A 26,005-nucleotide genomic window follows, 5' to 3' on the forward strand; every position below is an offset into this window, starting at 1 on the left:
AAATTCTTTTTCTCTGATGAGAAATCGCTCTCAACGAATGGTGTGCTGAGTTATTAGTCCTACGAATCTGACAAATCGCTGCTCCCTAGGTCGAAAAATGTGTTAGTTACAGTGATAGGTAAAATAAGTCGGAAGATAGAGGCCAAAAATCTACTTTATTTGTTGAAGGAAGCTATGCCTAGTACATTTGTCACTCAACTTATTAATGAATCCTCTGCTCAGACAAAAGTAAATTTTCTGAATTGAATAGTACTGTTTATGGCTGTATATAGTCCAGATAGTCCAGACTGTTTTTCGTATTGGGCACGCTGTTCGCATGTACGTTTCAAGAATTACTCTCTGCCGCTATACTAACTTACGGTATTAAATTACGCAAGTGACGATTTCTGAAAGGAAAATATAGCGTTCCTTAAAACTACTAATGTAATCTACTTCTGTAATCTAAGAAAGCGTGAAAGCAGTGCTCCAATCAGAAGTGCGCTACTCCTCTTCATTCTTGAAATTTCGTAGAATTGCGAAAAATGAGTAAGACACATTGACGACCTGCAAAAGAAAAAAAATTATGGGTAGCAGATTTCTCATGTATTGAGATGTTTGTTAAGAAATATACCCGAGTTTATTATTACACATCGACTGTATGTAACACCACACCTGATACAGCCTTTCGCATTAGATTATAAATGTTTAACGCATTACGGAATGACAAAGGTAAGTTTAGTTTCCTTACTGTTGCTCGTATTAACTATTCAACGAACGTCACATCTTGTGGCAAAATATTATTACATTTAAAGCGTTTTCAAGCGTAGACTGGCCACAACATTCAAAGCGTTTCTGAAGAACAGAAATTTGTTGTATAGATTTAAGTGCCAGAAAGTCTTCTCTGAAAGTATTTGCATGTAGTGCAGCAAAGTATGCAAGAGAAACAAGGACGATAAACAGTCTAGACAATAAGAGAATACAAGATTTTGAAATATGGTGCTACAGAAGAATGCTGAAGATTAGATGGGGAGATCACGCTACTAATGAGGATGTACTGAACATAATTGGGACAAAGAGAACTTTGTGACACAACTTGGCTAGAAGAAGAGGTCGGTTGGTAGGAAACGTTCTGGGGCATCAAGGGATCACCAATTTAGTACTTGAAGAGAGCATGGAGGTTTAAATTTGTATAGAGGGAGACCAAGAGATGAATACACTAAGCACTATCAGAAGAATGTAGGTAGCAGTAATTAATCGGAGATGAATAGGCTTGGACAGGATAGAGTTGCATGCAGAGCTGCATCAAACTTGTCTTTGGACTAAAAACAACAACAAGATCACCGTTTACCAATAAATAAGTTCATAGTCATTTGTAATGTTGTAAGTATCTGAAGATGATAGTTTTTTTAATATCAGTGTTATGAGTACCTTGCGTGTCTCTGTAAGAGTCACGTCAGAATGCTTTTCACTTTATTCTGGCCAGCTAAGTGCTGCAAACGCGGCCCTCAAATTATCTACATAAAAGATACGATGTTCTTTACAGCATTCACCGTCATTCTGTAGCCACCCTTGTAACTAACTTCTTTAAATTTCTCGTTTATGTTTCAAGGATTTAACATTTTAGACATGTTCAAATGGTTCAAATGGCTCTGAGCATTATGGGACTTAACATCTATGGTCATCAGTCCCCTAGAACTTAGAACTACTTAAACCTAACTAACCTAAGGACATCACACAACACCCAGTCATCACGAGGCAGAGAAAATCCCTGACCCCGCCGGGAATCGAACCCGGGAACCCGGGCGTGGGAAGCGAGAACGCTACCGCACGACCACGAGCTGCGGACTTTTAGACATGTTGAGCAGACGGTCGATTTCACTGTCTTCTAAATCATTATTAGAAGCTAATATTATAGGACCGGCGACTGGGGTTACTGATATTGCAGAAATTATCGGAACAAGTAAATTGTTACCAGTTAAGTTAGGTGATAAAGAAGAAGCAACGCATGTGACAGTAGCGAATATCAGAATTTAAAACAGAAATTACGAATCACGACGGTCTAATATAAATCACATAATAATTAAATGTCAGTTCCACATCATATAACGTTTCACAGGAACTCACGCTGCCAACTCTACACACAGCAATAAATATATTAAAATTTTCAGGAGTCTATTGTTATACTGAGGAAAAAAAGTATTCCGATACACGTCTATTCCGTATGGGAGAAATGATAATACCTCGTATTTAATACAAGACTGATTATTAAATGATAATGATTGATGAGAAACACTTCAGTTGTATTATTACACATTTATTGTGTTACGACCGATTTTGTTCTTTGCACATCTTCAGGTTGACTGCATTTAAACAACATAGGATATTAGAATAACCCACTACATCTCAGCGAACAAAACACGCAACGCACACTGCTTAGAGCATTATACTAAATCATCATTGAGTTGTGATGAAGTCATGCCACCAATTGCCTAGTAGTCAAGATAATGTTAAAGATCAAATTCAAAAACATGGATAATAAGCATTACATCGACCGCCTGGTGAAAGTATGGCGATCACACACAGCATGCTGCGTACAGTAAAGGTGCCAGACAAGGCCGTTCAACGACAAACATGTATAACATAGAATTTCGCTTCTGTCGAGGATGACAGTAAAATGTGCTTATCATTACCGTTACAAGCAATGGCAAAATCTGAAATACAGTTTTAGTATTGAAAAGTTCACAATTAGTCCGAACTATGGAAAAAAAACGAACCGATTTATCTGCAGAATTATACACAATAACAAGGGAACATGTGACAGTGCTGACACAAACTACCTCATCATTTGAGACCTATGAAGTATATTAAGAACTTTAAAATACACTCTCCAAATAATTGCGTAAAATGTGTTACGAACGTTAATACTGAGCTCACAGAACGATCAAGAGTCATTAATTGCGCACTTACAATAGATTTTCTTATATGAGCCAAAGTAGTTAAATGGTTGGTTACCGTAAGTTGTCAATAAAATTACAAGTGAGCTCTGTTAAATTAGCAACAGTTGTTTAAATTGGAAGAGATCATACACCAGTGATTACACAAAACTATATTATCACTTGGTTGATATCAGTGTACGACTTGGTATACATAAAATGGGAAGTACAACAGAGAACCTGTAATTGTGATTGTGCATCGCTAACAAATTTAAATGAATCAATGCTGAATTCACCACATGCCTGTACAATAAAGAACCAGATGCATTATTTTACGCAAGGTGGCTCTGACGTATACGGATGAAACAGTGAGTACCTTGTTACACAAATTACGAAGTAACTGCACACAAAATAGCAAAATATGGTCAAAGCGTTCACACAAAGTGAGCACGAACAATGAATAGACGCGACTGGAAGAAAACGCGTTCTCACTGAACACTCGGAATGCTAAAATAATAAAACTGGGTAGTTTCAGTTATACTTTGACAACTAATAAAATAGTTGCTCTTAACTTACAATTATAATATAAAAGTACAGAATGATAATAAACAAAAACCGCAGCACAATAAATCGAAACAGCTAAAAACAGATACGAACAATAAAACAATGCACAATAACGAGAGAACAAGGGACAGTGCTTACATCGAAGTGCATTGTCATTTGACGCAATGACTTTTACTTAAATAATTAAACATTTCAAAGTAATTAGTAAAAATAATCATGAGCGGTAATTAAGATCTCATAGCACTATCATTAATCATTAGAAACGTAGCTACCGAATACACACTGCCATCTATAAATTAATGTGTAAGAGCTAAGGGAACGAATCTCGCGGTTCCAATTTACTATTAATAAAATCACAAACGCTTATCTAAAACTAGTTACACTTATTTACAATGGAAGAAAGTAAATAACAGTGGTGGCATAAAACTGTATTGTCGCTAAGTTGAGAGAGGCTTACAGATTATTGTACACTCAGTCACGGAATAATTACATTCAATAGTAAACAGCCACTAACTGAACATACAAAATTATCATGAATACAGAACAAAAGTAATTAAACAAACAACCTATTTGTCACTGAAGATACACACATCAAAAAGTTTTGCATCACCTCGGTTCCGTGACTTCCGGAACCTGTACAGAAAATTGGATTAGAGATAAACCTAAACCTCATTTCCGCCATTTCTGTTGCTCATGAAAACCACACATTGCATGTTGAACCACCATACAGCGACACCTTCAGAGGTAGTGGTCCAGATTGCTGTACACACTGGTCCCTCTAATAACGAGTAGCTCGTCCTCTTGCATTGATGCATGCCTGTATTCGTCGTGGCATACTGTCCACAAGTTTATCAACCCATTGTTGTTCCAGATTGCTACTTCTCAACGGCGATTCGGCGTAGATCCTCAGAATGATTGCTGGGTCATGTCGTCCATAAACAGCCCTCTCCAATCTATCCCAGGGATGTTCGATAGGATTCATGTCTGGAGAACATCCAGGCCACTCTAGCCGAAAGATGTAGTTATCCTGAAGGAAGTCTGTGGTGTCACCGCCAGACACCACACTTGCTAGGTGGTAGCCTTTAAATCGGCCGCGGTCCGTTAGTATAGGTCGGACCCGCGTGTCGCCACTATCGTGATTGCAGACCGAGCGCCGCCACACGGCAGGTCTAGAGAGACTTCCTAGCACTCGCTCCAGTGGTACAACCGACTTTGCTAGCGATGGTTCACTGACAAAATACGCTCTCATTTTCCGAGACGATAGTTAGCAAAGCCTTTAGCTACGTCATTTGCTACGACCTAGCAAGGCGCCATTACCAGTTACAATTGATACTGAATCATACCTCACGCCAGCCTGCGTGAGCTAAAACGCGTGCCTTTCGGCTTCCTCTAATAATCACGGTGTTGGCTCTCCTGCCAACCCACAACAAAGTCACTCAGAAGATATGCACGATGGAAGCGCGAATTGTCGTCCATGAAGACGAATGCCTCGCCAATATGCTGCCGATATGGTTACACTATCGGTCGGAGAATGGAATTCACGTATCGTACAGCCGTTACAGTGCCTTCCATGACCACCAGAGGCGTACTTCGGCCGTACATAATGCCAACCCAAAACAGCAGGGAACCTCCACCTTGGTGCATTCACTGGACAGTGTGTCTAAGGCGTTCAGCCTGACCAGGTTGTCTCCAAACATGTCTCTGACTATTGTCTGGTTGAAGACAAATGCGACATTCATCGGTGAAGAGAACGTGATGCCAATCCTGAGCAGTCCATTCGGCATGTTGTTGGGCCCATCTCTACCGCGCAGCATGGTGTCGTGGTTGCAACGATGGACCTCGCCATGGACGTAGGAAGTGAAGCTGCGTATCATGCAGCGTATTGCGCACAATTTGACTCGTAACACGACGTCCAGTGGCTGCACGAAACGCAGTATTCAACATAGTGGCGCTGCTGTCAGGGTTCCTCCGAGCCATAATCCGTAGGTAGCGGTCATCCACAGCAGTAGTAGTCCTTGGGCGCCCTGAGCGACGCATGTCATCGACAGTTCCCGTCTCTCTGTAACTCTTCCATGTCCGAACAACTTCGCTTTGGTTCACTCCGAGACGCCTGGACACTTCCCATGTTGAGAGCCCTTCCTGGCACAGAGTAGAAACGCGGATGTGATCGAACCGCGGTATTGAACGTGTAGGCATGACAACTACAGAGAACACGAGCTGTGTACCTCCTTCCTTGTGGAATGACTGGAACTGATCAGCTGTCGGACCCCTTCCGTCTAATAGGCGCTGCTCATGCATGGTTGTTTTCACATCTTTGGGTGGGTTTAGTGAGATCTTTGAACAGTCAAAGAGACTGTGTCTGTGATACAATATCTATCTTCAGGTGTTGTGGGAACTGGGGTGATGCCAAACGTTTTTCATGTGTACATAAAAGAAATTAAAATCACATTTAGATAGATCCTAAATATGTTATTTAATTACTTTTTAACTATATATTACATTAAATATACTTAACCTCTATCCTTTTCAAATGATGGTGTAGTTAGGTGGAAGTTTTGCAAACTTTTCCTTTGTTATTAACAGTAGCTGTACTGTAAATCTTTGTTCCTATCTACGTGTTATGATTTTAATATTAATATTGTGTTTATACTGGTTGCTGGTGGAGAGGAAAGTTAGTTATTAGTATTTTATTAATGATCTCGTTGATAAGCAGCCATATCACAGTCATCACATTCGCTCAAGAAATTTATAATTAAGCTTTACTTGTTTAATCAGAATCGGACGATGACTCTCCTTGTCCGCAGTCTCGATGATTCGAAGCGATCTGCAATCCTGTCTAAATAAAATGTCTTGGTTTTCTTGCGTTACGTAGTCAATCGGGAAACCTCAGATCAAGCTAAAAGTTTGCTCTGATAGAGTTTAATTATCCGATGAAATAATGGAGCTCTTGGATCTACTAATTGCAGGTTTGTTTCCAATTCATCGGAAGTTCCCTTCTGATTACCAACGAAACGACAACTCCGTGCCAATTTCCAATTAGAGAATACATATATAATGAAATTCCTTACACACCTCTGATGTAAATGCTCAGTATATATTTTCTTGAGTAGCAAACAATATATTTTCAATCTTTTTCTTCGAGTAATCTCTATAGCAAAATTACATTTATTCAATGCGGCTATTCGGCATGGAGACGATCCTAGAAGTCCTCTCAACACACTAGAGAGAATATTACAAAGAGTAATTATGCGCTCATGGAATAGTAATAGTACTGTCCTACTTTGCGCATCAATTCTGCGAGTATATTGATGGTCAAGTAGGAAACGTAATTCACTAATAGAATTTTGCGGGGATAATTGGTAGAATATGAGGAGATATTACACTGCGAATTGTTTGGATTAATTGTGTAGTGGTTTTAATTCTTCGACAGTTCTGTAGCAGTGCATAATAGTAGCAAGTATAACACAGTTAGATTTTCACCTGACTGAAGTTATTCAGTTTCATTATTTTAGTGATTCACTTGTTCACTGGAAACACGTTTTCTGTAATTACGTTTATTGATTGACCATGACCACTTTATATGATCACATTTTCTGTTTCTTACCATGTTGTCAGCAATTACCTCATCGTTTGTGTAACACACTACACATTATTTCAATTTTTTTATATTGTAGTAATGATCATTTTGCATGATCACAGCTACGTGTTCTGTTGAATTATATGTAGTTACTTCAGAATCGATGTATAATGTGTAGTATGGCGTTACGAACCTAATTATGATACAGCACTGTGTAACCACTGGTGTATGTTCTCTTACATTGTAATTAATTTTAGCTAATTGAACGCAGCTCGCTTGTAATTTTGTTGAGAACAAACGATAACCACCAGCTTGGGTGCTTTTGATCTTTTACATGTTCGAAGACCTTGCGTCTTTATTAACGTCATTATTAATGACATATGATCAGTCTGTGAAATCAGCTTCAATGTTCCTGTTACATCTTAGACAATTATTTTGTAACTATATTGTATATTTATTCACCAGCACTCATAGCTGTCAAATGACGAGATACTTTAGTGTACGCACTATCGACTGTTACCTTATTATTGTGAATACTTAAGGTTTTGTCGTTGCTTGTAACGATTATGATCGCACCGTCGTCTATCGCACAGGACAGGGACCAAATACTGCGTTCACGTGTTGACTTCTGTCGTGAGGCTGCCCTGTGTTGGCGGTCTGAGGTACGCAGCATGCCGTGGCTGCTCGCCATACTTCCATCATGTGGTCGGTCGAATGTATTTGATCACAGTTTCGGGATTTGGTTTTTAACATTACATACATCCAGACCATTTGTGCCATGACTGTCGCAAAACTCGACGAGGATTTAGTACAAGGCAGTTGTCAGTATAAATCGCTTATTTTTACTTTCAGGTGGTGTAGCTTTAGCGTAATATCCTTTTTTGTTTAACTGGAAGCAACCTGAAGATGTTCAACGACCGAAACCAGTGGTAACATAATAAATGTAAACGATACTGCTGAGGTAGTTTTCACTAATCATAAGTGTGAACTATCTTGTATAACATGATCAAGATTGTTATGGTCAAGATTGTATTTTTAAATATTTGACAATGGTGTCACTAGAGAGACAATGTTTTCTACGTTTTGTGAAACGCAAATGCTAGATCTGTGTCATTTTGGTATTACTTTCTCTGTTTTGATGTCCAAAGTTCTACAGAAAGTTCAAGAAAAGAGTGACAAATGTGCCGATGAGGCGGGTAATACAATAACACACTTCATCACTTCTCTCCCTCGAATAGTGTGAGGAAAAAAGGAACACAAACCGTTTATTCGATAGTCTTAGGTGATGAAAGCTATATCCACTGCTCAAGAGAAATAGATTCTGATACCCTGGAGTCACTAATGATGTCAGTGACATTAGTACACAAGCTACGATAGAGGATTGTATTATTTATTTCATTCAGTTCCTGACTTAGTTAAATGCAGAGGTACAACGAACACGAGCGAGTTCTTGATAGAACTTCAGGTTGGGTATTAATTTGTTAAGTGATACCTAAGGTAGTTTCTGAAAAAGGGTTCTGACAGATATTTCACATCGTCATATAATTTTAATTATGTATCATCCGATATGTTTTTCTACTATTCTGTCGTTGTGTCAGGTAATTTTAAATCTTATTGTTAAGTAAAGACCTTATTGTTTCCCATGTTTCAACATTAACTTTCGGCTGTAATAAGCAGAACAGGTACGTCCATCCTTCGGATAGATGGTCTGTGGAACTTTGGCTGTTCAATTATCTAATAAGATGAAAAAGCTGCAGTCGTCGTTGTGGATGGTGTATTGAGTCGTATAATAAATGACATCAAACCGGCGACTGCAACAGTTTCATTTTATTACGTTTTTTCCAACAGGAACTCTACGTTCTTCTAGAACTGATTTCTTAGATAGCATTTTCAAGTCAGTCAAACTACTTCTTGTAAGACAAGAGAATTCGAGAAAGCGTGAGGTAAGCTCTCTTAATCACTAAAATTGTGCTTATGTGGTGGCTTTGAGACAGCACGTCATTGCAAAGCTTGACGTTTGCATTTGAAAAAAAAATGTATGAACTAATTAACAAAAGAAACATCCTACCACGGCAACAATCCAGATAGATGTCAAAATTCTTCAGAAGAGGATTAAGTACCTTACGTCGTCGACGTCATTAGAGGCTAAGATCACATAACATGAGATAGAGGGATGGAGCAGCTCATTATAGTTTCAAAGAATCATCCTGATCATTATGGAACCTAAGGAAAACCTAAAGAGAAGTCTAAGACGTGGAAGTGAACGCGGCTCTTATTGAATACGAAAGCTGTATAATCACCCCTTCGCCTTATCAGTTGATAAAATGCTTTGAGAACTTCGAGAGGACAACCACTTACGTTAGCAAATCCTTTGAATTAAAGGAATTTAAAGATTTGGGTTCTAGAAAAATGAAAGGAATGGCGTCATCCCTCCGCTTGAGTCCGCAGAAACTCTCTAGAATGGTTGTAGCATCGGTAGTATTTTGCCACTAACAGCAGATGCTATTTGGAAAATTCTAGCTTCGAGACATGTTAGTTGTTGGATTTTATAGTATATGAACTTCAGATCTTGTTTTACTTCTAGAATTTATGTGTGCACAAACCTCAGATTTTATTGGAATGCAAACACATAAGCATGTTTACGCTTATTAGCTTTTCGTCCGTTTCAGCATTGAGTGAAGCCGCATTTCTAGCTTGTAGTCATCTTACTGCAATGAGTACAAAAAATGAAATGATCTTAAGGCCCCATCCGGGGAAGTTCGGCCACCGATTGCGAGTCTTGCTACAGTCGACGCCACATGGGGCGACTCGCACCGGGGATGAGGGCAGCACAACACAAATTTCCAACCCGGCCAGGAATCGAACCCGGGCCCGCTACATGGTAGGCAAGTATGTAACCATTTTTTCAAATCTCATTTTTGTTCGTAATTGATCATTGCATTTGTTCGGAGCGGACGTCCTATGACACTTGTTTAAGTTCAGCGTTGATCCATTACTCGGTTTTTTTCTTGCAGAGGGCAGCTAATCCTCGGACCGATCACGCTGAGCTACTGTGCCTACTAACTACTCAGCTAAGCAGGCGGTCTCCGGCGACTACTACACTATTCGTGTGATGAGCATACCGTATGTACGTCACAGCGACACGATACATCCAGTGTTGCATCCCACCGCTTCGTGTACTATGGAAGCTTGAAATCTGGCCAGGCAGAAAAACTTTCAAGGTTCGGTTTTTGAGCAGTAAGAGTTCGTATTCACTGTAAGTGTGTTACATTCCTTTTGCAGTGATTCATTGTGCCATCTGGACAAAACAGTCTTGCCGCAATTAACCGTAGTCTCAATTAATATATCTGTGTTCGAGAACGAGGCAAGAGCAGTTATTATTTCGCGTCAGTTAAGTACTATGAGAAGTATCGTACAGAAGGATATGTATAGATCTGTACGGTGCGGATGTGTAAAAGTTAAAAGTAATAATTCTCTTAAATTCTCTGCACTGTAAGTGGAACATGAATTATAGAATTATTCAGAAATGCCGGAACAGTCTCCTTACCGAGACAAAGGACTCCCTGGAGAGTGGGAAGAATCCACCAGCAGTGACGCGCAACGGTCGCTGTGCGCGATGCATCAGAAGCAGCAGCGACCGTTTGAGCGAGAGGGGGCACTCCTGCAGTGACGTCACAGCGTCGTATGCTGCCAGGGCCAGATTCTCGCTCTGCAACAGTCCATCACTATCTGCAAGAGAGTCAGTGTGACTCACAGCGATAATTTTATTCACCACAATTCCCACATTAAAAGGTCATGTATTTATGACATGGGGGCAATCTGCAGTGTATGGTAAGTGAAGAAAACTTCACCAGTCAAGATCGCTAAAAAAGCATTTTGTTGGATGGTTAGTTTCGACAGAGCTATACTGTCATCATCGGATCTGTTGTATAGATTCAAAAGCATACGATCTGGTGATGCTAAGATTCGGTGATGCCACCATAGTTCTGTCGTAAACGGTCATCCAATAAAATGCTTTTTAGCAATCTTGAGCAATGAAGATTTCATCAGTTACCATTGCAATGTCATAAATTGCTATATTCTCCTAATAAAAGTAAGTAGAGTCCTTCAACTTACGGATAAAAGTTTGAGAAGCTATGAAATCTGATACTTAATACTGCCAGAATCACAATGAAAATACAACATTTTAGAAATCATCGTACTCGTTAGTAAATTATTATTACTAATGCTAAGTAGTAAAGAGCGTGATACAACATGTAACAGGAAGTGAATTAAAACTGAAGGACTGTAAGGTTGAGTTATCTGTACTGTGATGTCTGTTTATTCCCGTATTCATTTTGATCTGAAACAGGAGATGAAAAGAGATCTCTTTTAAATGGCATAGGTACCTCTGTATGGAGCATCTACTCTGGAACAAACAGTATAATGATATGAAACTTCTAGAGCGTAATAGGTTGCTGAACTGCAGATTAAATCTCTACCCTAGACTCCTACGGAATTAGTGGTCAAGTAAGTACTTGATCGCTGCTCTGAAATAGATTTAGACGGTTAAGTTGTAAAAGTTTGCCAGCAAAGACCCAGAACCAGATGGTTTACGTCTTGGTCTGGCCCAGTGTTGTAATTGGGGAGGAAAATCATCAATAAAGTAAATACAAAGGCTTTATTTGTGTTTATCGGCATTACTGATACCTTTGTGATGACAATATTTTGTGATAATCATTCGATTCAGGAACAGTTATTAAGGTATTCCCTCATGTATGAGTCACGCACTGAATGAAACAAATCAAGTAGAGTAATATTTAGGTTCTATGTAAGTAAACCCATTAGTCAAGCGATGAAACATCTCTGATAATTAACAAAGCGTTGCAACATATTTTATGCAGGTAAATCTTATAGTGGTTAATACATTCCAGTGCTAGGAAAACAGCACTATTCACATACCAAGCTCCAGAAGAGAAACACTATTTTCAGTAACCAGTTAGGAATTTAATATACAGTCTCCAAACATGACACAGTACAGCTGCAGCTATTAAGTATTCCATAACCAGCCATGAAAATAAATGATATACACCAATGCATTTTTAAGGAATACTCAGTTTTTTTTAATTCCTCTTACACAAGTGATAAAACCCTCAAGAAATACATGTATAATGTTACACACCTGCAGCAGATCATTACAAGAGTTAAAATCAACTGTGTGCAGTCGTTGAGAAATAGCATGCGCAACACGCAATTCCTTATTGTAAATTCCTTATTTCAAACCACATGTTCCTCTGTGAATAACTCACTTCTGTAATGAGGTCATCTCCAAACCAGCAGTAAACAAAGAGCTCAGCAAGCATTGCAAACAAGTAGCAGATAAACTTCCCAGTCTGCTGGAGACCGTTCGCACTCTGCAATAAAGCTGGTATTAGACAAAAGAAACCTTAGTACCATGTAAACTGTCAACAGCTTATTATCAGTATCTTAAAAGTTACATAAGCCCTTAGAGATGAATTAGCACAGTTTCACTATTTTGAATTACCACACAAAATGTCATCTATTTGTATTTTAGCAGTTACCCTAAATAACCTATTCCTCTTTCTAGCCTTTTTACCCTCTCTTACAAATTGTTTCAAACTAAACATAGAATTGAACATAGTTAAAGGATATAGTAACAGTTATGAAAATAGTAATCTTAAAGTATTATAAATATAAAAGGAAACCACTAGATAGTAGCTATCCTATTTGCATAGTCATTACTACAGTAAGAACTGTACAACAATTAAATCAATAGATATTAAAGGGAAACTAGTACTAGTCACCAGGGGAGTCATAAAAATTATATGAAACAGATAGGCATGTTAAAAAGTGCAGTAAAGTTCAAGAGAGGTAACGATATAGCAATGTGAATGAAGAAACTAGAAAATGTAGAAATGAGAGGAAAATATAAAATGTGAAAGAAACATGGGTAGAGAAACTTTGATGGTGAAAGGCCTAACAGAAACGTGATGGATCGGGAGGGAAGCAAATTATAATCTGAAGGGGCTTCTTAGTCTTTTCTGAAAACAGACGAAATCCACGTCATACACAGTTTGTGAGTAGCTTATTTTAGAGAAGTTTGAGGCTATATTTAGAATTTGTAGACCAGAGGCTGATAATATTATTTTCATCTAGACTGTTTAATGTTGCAAAAAAACGGACGTGAAGTGTCAGCATGATCTGTGGACTAGTATTTTCTGTATGGCCTTTGAATGTAGATCTGTGGTTCATGTTTTGTCAAAATGGGCAAAATGGAATACTGTGCTACTAGTTACGTTTTTTGCTTTGGATGGCTTCTAACCAACCAAACTCGTTTAGGATTATTTTAGCCTAAGAGCTGTGTCCTTTTTTTTAAACTTAAGAAATGAACGACTGATCGTGAAGTGGACTTCCTCCTCCTCAGCAGTTAGAGGTCTGAATCTGAAACCACAGATGTTAAATCTATGAAAATGCACAGTTTGATAATGAAGCTTCAGTTACATGAAATATCTGGCACATATGTATATAAGAGGTATACGTATAGTGCGTTATACGAGGTATATTAAGAATGAAGTACAAGAAAAGTCTGAGAAAGGTGGATAGTAAATTAGCTGAATCCACACTAAGTGCAGAATACGAATGCTGAGGCGTTTCAAAAACAATTCAGTCGATTTATTGTTCATGTTTGTTACTGTAGATGAGACTATGCGCCCCTGACGAAACCGACCATGCAGAAGATGGAGAAAGACCGCCCTCATTCGTTTCGATCCCTGGGGGCTCATCCAAAGGTACTTGATTGATCTTCGTTATCTTATAACTACTGATTTATAGTGTTCATATTAAGAGTATGTAGGCATATTTCTAGACAGTACAACATGACTCCTACTTCTACATAGCTACGACCACAATGAAATGACAGTTTCCAGTAGTGGTTACATAGCTTTTAGGCATGATATGCACAAACATATTGTATACATATAAACCCTTTTAGTCTCGCAGCACATCTTCAGACGAAATGCATACAAGTTGCAGATACCAGAATTTATCATATATTGTGAAGTGTTTACAACTATTAAATTTTATTTTCCTTAGACAAAATTACCTTTCGACACCGCTGAGAAAATGTGGCTAGAATCAGTAATAATTGTCGTTTCTGTCTTACTTTTGTAAAATAGTTTTCATAGTCTACCACATAGAAATATACATGTATACACTTAATATGACCAATGGTAACAAGTTTTCCAAAAAACTATGTGATTTGAGCAGATACCTGAAGATGTGCCCCACGGTACTAAATTCATCATGCACTGAAACAAATGGTATGATTTGTTCGTCTTCCTTTTACAGGGAAGGCAAAGTTGATTTTCTCAGACAGCAAGAAAATGACCACCGTTTTCTGGAGTCCAAATAGATTCTTCTTATTATTTATCTTGTGAACACTTCGATATCATCGGCCTGAGCCAAAAGCGCGAAGAAAAGCGAGAAACCAGGTCATATCACGAAAGGTAAAAAGCAATAATTTTCTTTCCATGGCAAAGAAAGTGGTGATGGAGATAATTTCACATTGAGAAATCTGAAGTATGTAAGGTATAAATGACAATTGCATCCATTATGCACTAGATATAGCACCCACCCGTTACCATCTATAAGCACGTCTAGAAAAAATTATCACTATGAAACTTTTCCAGCGTAACTAATGGGTTGTGACAGCCTCACAGGTATATTGTTTATATTATCCGCAGCTGCACTTTAGGGGTAGAATCTCACACAAATAACGTTATGCTAATTACGTTATTCCAGTAGGACATTATATCCAAAAATAATATACATTTTAACTCAAAAAATATGGTCTTTCACCCCAAGGCTTTCATAGTGGTCTAGTACTAAAATGGAGAGATTTCAGATTACTGTGGAAGTAGTACAATCTTTTGACCTGCAAGAAATGCACTTTATATAATTTTTCCCTATAAGAACTAGGATGAAATACATGTGTAAAGCGCTTTAGAATGCCCACACAGTGGGGTAAGTATTTTAATTAAGAGGAAATCACTTAAAATAATAGAAGAAGAAGAGTATAACTCTTTCTTTCACGCTTGCTTCTACCGCATGTAAATGTCTTTATTTACAAGGTGTTACAAAAAGGTACGGCCAAACTTTCAGGAAACATTCCTCACGCACAAATAAAGGAAATATGTTATGTGGACATGTGTCCGGAAACGCTTAATTTCCATGTTAGAGCTCATTTTAGTTTCGTCAGTATGTACTGTACTTCTTCGATTCACCGCCAGTTGACCCAATTGAAGGAAGGTAATGTTGTCTTCGGTGCTTGTGTTGACATGCGACTCATTGCTTTACAGTACTAGCATCAAGCACATCAGTACGTAGCATCAACAGGTTAGTGCTTATCACGAACGTGGTTTTTCAGTCAGTGCAATGTTTACAAATGCGCAGTTGGCAGATGCCCATTTGATGTATGGATTAGCACGGGGCAATAGCCGTGGCGCGGTACGTTTGTATCGAGACAGATTTCCAGAACAAAGGTGTCCCGACAGGAAGACGTTCGAAGCAATTGATAGGCGTCTAAGGGAGCACGGAACATTCCAGCCTATGACTCGCGACTGGGGAAGACCTAGAACGACGAGGACACCTGCAATGGACGAGGCAATTCTTCGTGCAGTTGACGATAACCCTAATGTCAGCGTCAGAGAAGTTGCTGCTGTACAAGGTAACGTTGACCACGTCACTGTATGGAGAGTGCTACGGGAGAGCCAGTTGTTTCCGTACCATGTACAGCGTGTGCAGGCACTATCAGCAGCTGATTGGCCTCCACGGGTACACTTCTGCGAATGGTTCATCCGACAATGTGTCAATCCTCATTTCAGTGCAAATGTTCTCTTTACGGATGAGGCTTCATTCCAACGTAATCAAATTGTAAATTTTCACAATCAACATGTGTGGGCTGACGAGAATCCGCACGCAGTTGTGCAATTCCTTCATCAACACAGATTTTCTCTGAACGTTTGGGCAGGCATTGTTGGCGATGTCTTGATTGGGCCTCATGTTCTTCCACCTACGCTCAATGGAGCACGTTATCATGATTTCATACGGGATACTCTACTTGTGCTGCTAGAACATGTGCCTTTACAAGTACGACGCAACATGTGGTTCATGCACGACGGAGCTCCTGCACATTTCAGTTGAAGTGTTCGTACGCTTCTCAGCAACAGATTCGGTGACCGATGGATTGGTAGAGGCGGAGCAATTCCATGGCCTCCACGCTCTCCTGACCTCAACCCTCTTGACTTTTCATTTATGGGGGCATTTGAAAGCTCTTGTCTACGCAACCCCGGAACCAAATGTAGAGACTCTTCGTGCTCGTATTGTGGACGGCTGTGATACAATACGCCATTCTCCAGGTCTGCATCAGCGCATCAGGGATTCCATGCGACGGAGGGTGGATGCATGTATCCTCGCTAACGGAGGACATTTTGAACATTTCCTGTAACAAAGTGTTCGAAGTCACGCTGGTAGGTTCCGTTGCTGTGTGTTTCCATTCCATGATAAATGTGATTTGAAGAGAAGTAATAAAATGAGCTCTAACATGGAAAGTAAGCGTTTCCGGACACATGTCCACATAACATACGAGGGCAGTTCGATAAGTAATGCAACACATTTTTTTTCTGAAACAGGGGTTGTTTTATTCAGCATTGAAATACACCAGGTTATTCCCCAATCTTTTAGATACACAACACTATTTTTCAACGTAATCTCCATTCAATGCTACGGCCTTACGCCACCTTGAAATGAGGGCCTGTATGCCTGCACGGTACCATTCCACTGGTCGATGTCGGAGCCAACGTCGTACTGCATCAATAACTTCTTCATCATCCGCGTAGTGCGTCCCACGGATTGCGTCCTTCATTGGGCCAAACATATGGAAATCCGACGGTGCGAGATCGGGGCTGTAGGGTGCATGAGGAAGAACAGTCCACTGAAGTTTTGTGAGCTCCTCTCGGGTGCGAAGACTTGTGTGAGGTCTTGCGTTGTCATGAAGAAGGAGAAGTTCGTTCTCATTTTTGTGCCTACGAACACGCTGAAGTCGTTTCTTCAATTTCTGAAGAGTAGCACAATACACTTCAGAGTTGATCGTTTGACCATGGGGAAGGACATCGAACAGAATAACCCCTTCAGCGTCCCAGAAGACTGTAACCATGACTTTACCGGCTGAGGTTATGGCTTTAAACTTTTTCTTGGTAGGGGAGTGGGTGTGGCGCCACTCCATTGATTGCCGTTTTGTTTCAGGTTCGAAGTGATGAACCCATGTTTCATCGGCTGTAACAATCTTTGACAAGAAATTGTCACCCTCAGCCACATGACGAGCAAGCAATTCCGCACAGATGGTTCTCCTTTGCTCTTTATGGTGTTCGGTTAGACAACGAGGGACCCAGCGGGAACAAACCTTTGAATATCCCAACTGGTGAACAATTGTGACAGCACTACCAACAGAGATGTCAAGTTGAGCACTGAGTTGTTTGATGGTGATCCGTCGATCATCTCGAACGAGTGTGTTCGCACGCTCCGCCATTGCAGGAGTCACAGCTGTGCACGGCCGGCCCGCACGCGGGAGATCAGACAGTCTTGCTTGACCTTGCGGCGATGATGACACACGCTTTGCCCAACGACTCACCGTGCTTTTGTCCACTGCCAGATCACCGTAGACATTCTGCAAGCGCCTTTGAATATCTGAGATGCCCTGGTTTTCCGCCAAAAGAAACTCGATCACTGCCCATTGTTTGCAACGCACATCCGTTACAGACGCCATTTTAACAGTTCCGTACAGCGCTGCCACCTGTCGGAAGTCAATGAAACTATACGAGACGAAGCGGGAATGTTTGAAAATATTCCACAAGAAATTTCCGGTTTTTTCAACCAAAATTGGCCGAGAAAAAAAATGTGTTGCATTACTTATTGAACTGCCCTCGTATTTTCTTTCTTTTTGTGTGAGGAATGTTTCCTGAAAGTTCGACCTTACCATTTTGTAGCACCCTGTATATGTGATTTGCAATGGCATGTATAAACATGTTAATTTTATGCAAAACTGTTGGCCGGAATATTCCTTGGGTTTTTTTCAGGCGCTTGTCGGAAAGGGTGTTTTTCTCCAGCAGTTTGGCTCCTCTCCTTGTGGATGTATGAGTTGTGTCACATGTGAAATGTAGAATGTAGCTGAGTGTAATGGATGTATGTATAGCGTAGTGTTTCGTTTGTGTTGCATGATGGTGATGAGAGAAGGGAGAACGTGAAACCCAATGACAGGACATAGCTTACTCCTCAGTAGGACCGCCAAGCTTGACGTCGCCATCTGATAGATGGATCACCATCAACAACGTCACATGCCATCACTTCCAGACACATTGAAAAGTGTGTTGCAATTTAATGCAGGACATTTCCACAAAGACTGGACATCACATGGGGTACATATTTTAATTTTTCTCTGATTATAGTTCTTATAATCCCCAGTCTGGCTACATTGAAACATATTTCACCCGCTTGTAATACTTTCCCACAAATTTTTTTAACATATCTTCTTTCAGTAATTGAATAGTCTAGAATCAAATAACACTTTATCAAAAATCAAGTTTTTTTTAGCAGAGACAAAGAACTGATTCCAGCTGAACTCATAGACAGAACTGATACATGCAAATTGTAGTCTGAACTTGCAGATGACATTGTAAATCAATAAAAACAGATCTGATTGATATACTTGAGAATCTAAAGTGAATAAACTTTGCAGAAGTTTCATTTTCATTCTTCGTCATGGGTAAATTGCAGTTTCAACCCAACTAATGTACCAACAACAACATTATTCTTCAATAAAACATTTCATCTCTAGAATAAATCATACCTTTATGGCAAAATACTGCGATCCAAAATATGGAACATATCCAATTTACCGAAACACACACACACACACACACACACACAGACAGACAGACAGACAGAGCGTTACAGAAATAATACGATTTTTATTTGTAAATAATTGAATTGCAGCCAGCAATTAGTTCTTAGGTTCATTCACTCATTACAGAACGAATTATTTATGTGGAAACATATTCCTCTTCCTCTTGTGAGTGACAGCACCACATATCAACAAAGTCTTCTACTAGTTCACATCCATCAATAACATTCCGATACTAATACTGTAACGCCATGTTACTCCATCTCTCTCTGTGATATTTCTTTAGCAAGTTCTCCACATCCTTCTCCTTTTCTTGCATCACTACATTTGCCTTTGAAATTTTTATGGGTTGAATGTCATGTAATTTCAGGAACTTGTGAATTGAGTCTTGTAATTACCTACATTGGTTTTGCAATGAGGCTACCTACGCACCAAAATGTTCCTGTCTCTGGATTTGTTGAATTGGTTTCTTTTCATCTTTGAAATCTGAAAGTGCCAAGATGCAGATTTTTTGACAACGCCTTCCATAGAAACATTAAAATCATAAATGATTCTGTATGTACCAACTTCCCTGATAGTTGAGTACTGTGACCCTACTACTTTTAGTTTTTCACAAGTGTGTATGATTTCACGTATCCGGATTCTTTTCTTGTAGAAACGAAATATTGAGTTTGGTGGAATCCAACAACCTCCTTTAAACGGAAAGACAAATTCCACGTTCTGGACGTAACGTGTTGTATTCCCAAACCATTTCATAAACATAAAATCGTAACAGAATTTTTATTCTGTCCACCGCATCGGTCTGATACTACACGAAGTGTAGTGTATTTTGTAATATTATCTGAATTCAAATAATCAGACACACATGACGCCCAAGTATTAGCACCTCAATGGAACTCGTATTCTATCTACATGTAGGTAGTCAAATTTTCAGTTCCAGTTGTGGTTTTATTGTGCCCTTTAACGGCATTGAATCTGAATATTTATAACTGCTTCGAGTAATAAACCCTTGATATGATACTCGGGGCAATGGTCAATTTTTTTATAGTCAAATCACACTATTAAGTTTGATGGATCTTCGTCTTGTAGAAGTTCAAACAACGCTGTAGCACGAGCTTTACATATACACAGATCTGCCGCTAAGGTTACCTGTTCTGTCACGCCTTTGGCTGAAGAGAATCTTCCTTAAAGTCTTAAGTATGGGGAGCACATGTCTGATCTAGGAGATCCAAAACACAAGTTATAAGTGATATTCAAAGCCATTATGAAATAGTTTTCCTTTACTGTCAGATTTCCTTCAATCCCTGTCTACATCGTGCACAGTCGTGTGATGTTTAATTCCGAAGGTTTGCTGATCTGTGTCAGGTCAAACATTCGAACTCTTTATCTCGCATAAAGATAAGTTATTTCAGTGCGATATTTAAGCTTACTATTAAAGATCTCAGTTTCCTTTACGTATTATTCAAGAAAACGCGAAAGGATCGTAAGGTACATTTCCTACCGTTTGGCACAATTAACTTAGAGAATCCCGCTTGACTGTTTTGTTTTTCTTTCCAACAATTTCATTTGATCATGTTCATTCACTGTTAAGTTCACATTTTCGGAAAGTAGCGTAGATCTTAATTTGTTTGATTTAGAATTTTCGCATTTGTCGGTTGATTACTTGCAGTGTGCGTACAATAAACTTACATTCTGTTGTATTAGGATAATTTAACAGATGCTGCAGTTGAGTGAGCGTTAAGTTCTTGTTGTTAGCGGAAATAAATAACTTTTTACGTTATATCCTGCACTTGAAGAGCTAATGTGTGCCAGGTTTTTGCTGCTCACAAGTAGCGAAAATTTATGTAGTGTAAAATGTGTTAAGTGATTTAATACTAATTTTAAGTGTGCAATCTGCGTTCCAATGCGCGATCGGTATGTTGCCGTAGGAAAGTCATAGAGGGAATGGTATGTGTAGACTGTGGGTTGGAATTGAAGTGGAATGACTCTAGTTGGGAACTGAATGAGAACCCAACGAAGCTCTCGCAAGGAGCTGGTAGCTTTTCAAAAAGGACAAGAGAATCACTGTGCAGGAGGCAAAGATTTGTACCATTCGGGCTGAATTACATCCCACGAAATTTCAGCTAGAGAGGTTGAAGAGGGCAAAAGATCTCGGAAAGTGGGCAGAGTTAGCAAGCAGTGGCGAAAGGACTTCAACTGCATCTACATTTGAGCAAATAGTATCGAATAAATATGACTTGTTACCTGAAGCAGGAGGGGAAGAGCCTCATCGAGCTGTAGGTCACAGTAGAGTGCAGCAGACTCCCAGCAAAGAAACTCAGTGTCGGTCGGTGCAGGATGAAAAGAGTCTTGCTGCTAGTTAGTAATCATGGGAAGGAGGGTCGGATAGGTGAGGTGGTACAAGTAAAATTAGGGACAGGGTACCAGTTCACAAGTACTGAGAATCCAAGTGCCACCCATAGTCAGGTGACAGAGAACATAGAGAATTTTGAGAAATGTTTTGGCAAAGAGGATCAGGTTATAACAGTTGGTGGAGCAGGAAACAACGTGGATAAGAACAGTAATTACAGCATTAGGATGAAATGGGAGTAGCAAATGCATACACAAATGTGACTCTTGCGGGGGTTCTCAGTGCCATGACCAGCCCTCGGTGAACACTACTGTGAGCTGTGCTAACACTACGTTGAGCAGGTTGCTGCTGACGGAAACTAAATCTCATATTACTGCAGTGCCAATTGCAAGAATTGGGGAACTGGAATGTACTAGATATGGCTTACGCATAAATATCAGAGGGAAATATAGGTTGGCTGAGCATCCTGCAGATTATATATGGGGAGGGGGGGGGGGAGGCAACATCACATGTAACAAGATCGCTGTGATTACTGGTGTCAGAGGGCCACTTATTTTAGGTTAGAATCAGGATTCAGGCACCCTGCTTTGAAGAAAGTGAAAATAGCATAAGAGCCCCATAAAATACTTAATAATGCACAGAAAAGGAAATTTGGCTTATTTAATCCAAATATTTGAAGGCTGAGTAGTGAGGTAGAAGAAATTCTTGTCTGTTTGAAAAATTTAGAGAGTTCAGAAGAGAGAGACATCCTGCGCCTGCCTGAGCAACACATAACCACAGAATAAGATAAGTTACAGGCAACAGATTGCACTACTGCAGCTTACCCATCATGCAGAAATAAAGAGTTTTTACGTACATAAAGACAGAACGTAAGCAAAAAAACATTGAGACAAATATATTTCGTAGTGATCAGCACATAGAAGAGTGGGCTTCTGAATTAATGGTGAAAAATAGTTCACTTTTAATTGTAACCGTGTCTAGATCCCCACTGGGAAATTTTGAACTACTTATGAGGTATCTATATCTCTTACTGTGCTCTCTGTTAGAGGGCAGCGAGCTGTTAATAGTTTGTGCTCACTTCCGTGCTGATTTTCTAAATGGTTCTGACAGGAAAATGATGTAGAAACCTTATTTTGGTCCTACAGTTTGGTCTCAGTAACTAACTTTCCAACACGGGTGGATAAACACAGTACGATCTTAACTACTACTTTTTTCTTTGATGAAGCTCAAAGTAAGAACATAACTGTTTTCCCAGTACAAAAGGTCTCCCTGGTCATAATGTACCGTTAGTTAGGATAAATAACACAGGGCCTTACAGTATGGGTACACCTCAGTGGAAATAATAATGAATAATCAGTCCATGACAAACGATTTTAAGAATAGTTTGAAGAAGATGACATGAAATGTAATTTACATAGAATCAAAAGTTAACATAATATTAATCTGTTCCATGATAAATTCATATCATTATTTGAAAACAGCTTTCTGCATAAGCTAATCAGAATGGATACTAAACAACCAGGTTAAAAGCCACAGATCACTAGAGAAGTTGAGGTATTTTGTGAGGCCAAAAGCGAAATTTATCTTTTGACCGGAACAAACAGGGATCCTTGCGTAGTAGTATACTACAAAAAATACTCCAAATTGCTAATAAAGGCTGTGAAATAATCAAAGATCATACACAAAATGTTAGAAATCAGTACTTTTGACAACAGATTTTATGCTGTATGGCATGTAGTGAAACGAACGAAAGCACAACCACCCACAGCTGAACTGAGTGGTTTGGACTATAAATGATGAATCACAGGTAACAAATACATTAATAATCATTTCTTAAATGTAGTACAAAGCATGTGGACAAACATCTCAAGAGCAAAATCACATGTGTTGTAGTAAATGTAACTCCCAGAAAATTCCGAATTATGAATGTATTACTAACTTCTCCTTCTGAATTTAAAAGAATTATAAGTCCTCTCAAAAAACAAATGCTGATCTGTTGTTGACGACGTTTCCAATAGAGTACTTCCAGCATAACATTCCCATTCTCACCTCAAACATGTAATACATCACTAACTCAAGGCATTTTTCTAGTGAGACTGAAATATGGCTTTGGTAAACTCCATTTTAAGAAAGGTAATAAGAGATATGTCAATAACTACCAACCTGATTCACTGCCGACATCATACTCCAAAATTTTTGTAAAGGTGATGTATTCTGCAGTAGCAACAGTGGTATCCTTAGCAAATGACAATGGGTGTTTCAGAATGATTACTCTAGTGCGAATGCCATTTACCTATTCACTCACCAGATATTACAAGCATTAAATTATAAAATAGTGCCGGTTGGTATTTTCATTGACCTCTCTAAGGCATTTGACTGTGTGAATCACAGTGTTCTCCTAATAAATTGAAGTTTTATGGGATTTATTGTATAGCCCACCAATGTATAATGTCATATCTGACCAAAATAATAGAGGAATCTGTACTTAGTAATTCAGGCACTATAATTTGAGAATAGATTCTGACTGGGAGACAACTGCCTATGGCGTTCCCTAAGGTTCAATCTCAGGTCCACTCCTCATACACATATATGCAAATGATCTTCCACCTAGGAAACAACAAGCAGAATTATTTCTTTTTGCAGATGACACTAGTATTGTATTGGTCAAAGTATATGTACTGAAACCATGGGAATGGTGAACAACGTTAGTAAGAGAATCATTGACTGGTTTTCTGCAAATAGTCTCAGCCTAAACTTTACAAAGACAACATATTCACTTCTGCACATCTGGAGGTACTAAACCAGTGATAAGTGTAACAAATGGTGTTAAAATAATAAAAAAGTTGGAAGTTTAAAAATTCTTGTGAGTCCATATTCCTGAGAATTTAAATTAGAAAAAATACACTTAGGTGCTCCTAAAACAACTCAGTTCACCATATTTGCACTTACATTCAATGGAAGCGTAGGGAAAACACAAACCAGTAAGTTCGCGTATTTTCATTCAATAATGTCATATGGAATAATATTCTGGGTAACTCAGCTTTATGAAAGAAAGTCTTCATTGCCCAAAAACCTGCTATGAGAATAATATGTGGTGCTCATCCATGATCAGCTTGCGGTCAACTGTTTCATGAGTGGGCTTTCTGGCTGCTGCTTCACAGTATATTTATTCCCTTGTGAAGTTTGTAGTACAGAATCCACTTAAGTTCAAGAGGAACCATGAGGTTAATAATTACAATATCAGAAAGAAAAAAGACAGTCATTACACCACATTAAGTTTGTCTTTAGCACAAAAATGGATGCACAATGCGGCAACAAAATGTTTTGATCACCTACCCAGTGACAAACTGAAAAGTAAAATTTGATAACAAACAGAGAACGTCTCTCCTAGACAAAGTCTCCTGCTATCGTCTGCTTTCGGTTATTGTAATGTGTAGAAGGTGGCGGGTAGTAATACCTAACTCACACGTACATATCTTTCATTTTCCTTAAAAAAATTAGAACTGTTCGGAATGTAACTGTATGTACAAATTAATTTGCGATGTGAATGTAAAATGACTCGTTCCACATCATTAAGATACATCATGTGAAAGAACTAATGTAACATGTAACTCACTAACTTCAGTTACCCTTTTCCCTGCAGTGTTGTGATTCTATACACTTACGAGTGTTGGTGAACTGAATCACACTTCGTATCTCATCTTCAAACCAATCCTTTCTGCAAAAATAAACCGTCTTATAGTTAATATTTCCGCTATGGTAATATTTCTGTAGGATAGTATTAACTTGCGTGGCAGCTATAACGAGAACAGAGAGAAATGACTCTCTATCCACTCGAACATCGCTTTCTGGTTTGGTTCTAATAAAGTACTCTGCTGTTGCATGCTTCTTTGTATCAGTTCCTTTTGCTGCTGTTCTTCTGTTTACTTTATAAGTATGTTTTACAATGAAGTGGTTTTGAATACCTCTTTCATGCCCTTGATAGTACATTTCGTGAAAATGTTTAATGTCATGCATTTTTAGTGTTTTGCGTTTTTGCAGGTTATGGTCTTCATGATTACGTTATGGGTAAATGGGCTACTCTTTGCTTTGTACCTATAAAGAGAAAGAAAAGAAATAACGAATGTTTCCTAATACAACCATGAAGACCTAACTAACCTCGACAAGCTTTATACATAGTGATGTGCTCAATAAGAAACTTTGTAGGCGTAATGTAATTTGGATTCACATTAATCTTCTGCGGAGTATAACTCTCTGACAATGAAATATATTTTTGTCCCTCAACACCACATTTTAATTAGCTTTAGTTGAGGTTCAGCAACAATATTGAAACACTGACTAATCTTCTTCTATGTTTCAGGCTGTGGAATAACTTTACTGCATTTATTGCCCTCCGAAGTAATATTAAGATCCTTGTTTTACCGAAATATTCTACATATACTGTATATTTTTAATGGTGATTCTCTCGCCCTTGCAACTAGACACCAACCGATTAGTGCATCATGTTCATCAGGAAGAAACGCACTGAAGCTAACAATAAATAACCTCATTTTAGCTAATTTTGGAAAAAGTGCAGTTTTATTTTAGGCTACACGATTTCCCTTTTTACCTCAATGATACACACATCATTATTACGTTATATATGT

At 38.9% G+C, this 26,005-nt stretch overlaps 1 protein-coding gene across 1 annotated transcript in view; it reads right to left on the reverse strand.

Annotated features, from left to right (window-relative positions):
* Positions 1–267: 267 nt before the first annotated feature.
* LOC126195634 (odorant receptor Or2-like) overlaps positions 268–26,005 on the reverse strand; it is a 79,051-nt gene continuing 53,313 nt past the window's right edge. Inside the window, exons 5-6 of the mRNA XM_049934258.1 lie at positions 10,601–10,762; positions 268–543 (exon numbers count right to left, since the gene is read on the reverse strand). Of these exons, the coding sequence (XP_049790215.1) occupies positions 481–543; positions 10,601–10,762 (225 nt within the window). The 3' untranslated portion in view covers positions 268–480. The remainder of the gene's footprint in view (positions 544–10,600; positions 10,763–26,005) is intronic.

This window comes from Schistocerca nitens, chromosome 7 (assembly GCF_023898315.1).
Source record: "Schistocerca nitens isolate TAMUIC-IGC-003100 chromosome 7, iqSchNite1.1, whole genome shotgun sequence".
NCBI lineage: Eukaryota > Metazoa > Arthropoda > Insecta > Orthoptera > Acrididae > Schistocerca > Schistocerca nitens.